Here is a 1333-nt window from a genome sequence, read left to right on the forward strand (position 1 = left end):
GTAAAATCAGTTGCAGATTGGTCACTGTGCATCATGGAAATAAAAAAAATAGGACTAGAGGGGAGTCTGAGTGGCTGTATAATCTAACCTCCAAGCTAAGGCAGATGAGAGCTGAAACTTTCTGGCAGACCAGTGCAGTCATACACAATGTGCTAAACGTGTTCTGGGGGCTTTGTTTATTTTTAAATTCCCTTAGTAGGTCAGCAAGATGCTCTCCCAACTGTACACAAAAGTCGATGTTCTTAAAACAGCTAATAGCACTGGAATGCACTCATGTTTATTTATTTGATCATAAACCAAAACAACATTCAAATTTAAATTCTGCTGTGCTGCTCAAGTTGATTCAGGGAAGAAAGAATGAAGTTAAACTTTTATCTGAATGTTTTCTGTTTCTGCAGCATCTATTCCGTCGCAAATAGAGGCACAGAGAGTACGGGAAAAAAAGCAGCACCCGTCAGTGCTCCTTGCATGTTAAAGAAACTTTATGAAGAGAACATCCACGCCAGTAGAATCTATTACCCAAGGGACTGCGTTTCTGCTGTATGTGGCATGTGTATCTGTCCTCTAATGCATTCACAGAGATCAAAATGTTCCGCATCGTAATATCTGCATTCAACAGATGGAGCATTTGTCTCTGAGAAAAATCACAGTAAAAGCAGTAGCGCAGTGGAGGCTGACGCGAGTCTTCAGCTTTACGTTTATATACCCACAGGTTAAAGATCAGCCTGCCCTACCCTCTACCTCGAGTAATTTCCGTGGTTTTCACGGCTCAGGAGAGCCCGGAACAGACACCAACTCCGCGCAGGCGGGGAGGGCAGGGCGGGAGACGGGCACACGGCGGCCCCCCCGTCAGAGCCGCCCCGCTGCCCCTTCCCCGCCCCCTGCCCCCGCGGGCGCGCTGCGCGATTCCCTGTGCCTGGAGCTCGGGATGCTGCTCACGGAGGCTGCTCTTTGCTGGCCGTTGCGGTGGAAAGATATCTGTTGTAAAAATCAATACGGAAAAGTACATATTAATGTCTTGACCTCCTGGCAAGAACTCTTCAGAAGTAAGAGGGGGTCTCTCCGTGCCGAGTGTTAAATCTTTTTGCGCATCTACGAAAAATCTTTATGAAGAGACTTTTCCGTTATCTTTCTCTATCGCTCACTCTCACACAGACTTAGGGTTTTGTTTTGTTATTTTGGTTGGGTTTTTTTTTCTGCTCCCTCTGCCCAATGTAACCCCCCTGCCCATGCCCAGGGCTGTATCCCCGTCCCAGCCCGCGTGCCCGTACCCGGTCTCACACCCCTGCCCGTGACCGGTGCGCGCTTCTCATGTTTTTCACTCTCTGTAGGG

At 48.2% G+C, this 1333-nt stretch overlaps 1 protein-coding gene across 1 annotated transcript in view; it reads left to right on the forward strand.

Moving 5' to 3' along the window:
• The first annotated feature begins 587 nt into the window (after positions 1-587).
• The window catches only part of NTS (neurotensin), a 14841-nt gene continuing 14095 nt past the window's right edge, over positions 588-1333 (forward strand). The window contains exon 1 of the mRNA XM_010007998.1: positions 588-631. Coding sequence (XP_010006300.1) covers positions 588-631 — 44 coding nt within the window. The remainder of the gene's footprint in view (positions 632-1333) is intronic.

The sequence above is a fragment of the Chaetura pelagica genome, unplaced genomic scaffold (genome assembly GCF_000747805.2).
Source record: "Chaetura pelagica isolate M959 unplaced genomic scaffold, ChaPel_1.0 scaffold50, whole genome shotgun sequence".
NCBI classification, from domain to species: domain Eukaryota; kingdom Metazoa; phylum Chordata; class Aves; order Apodiformes; family Apodidae; genus Chaetura; species Chaetura pelagica.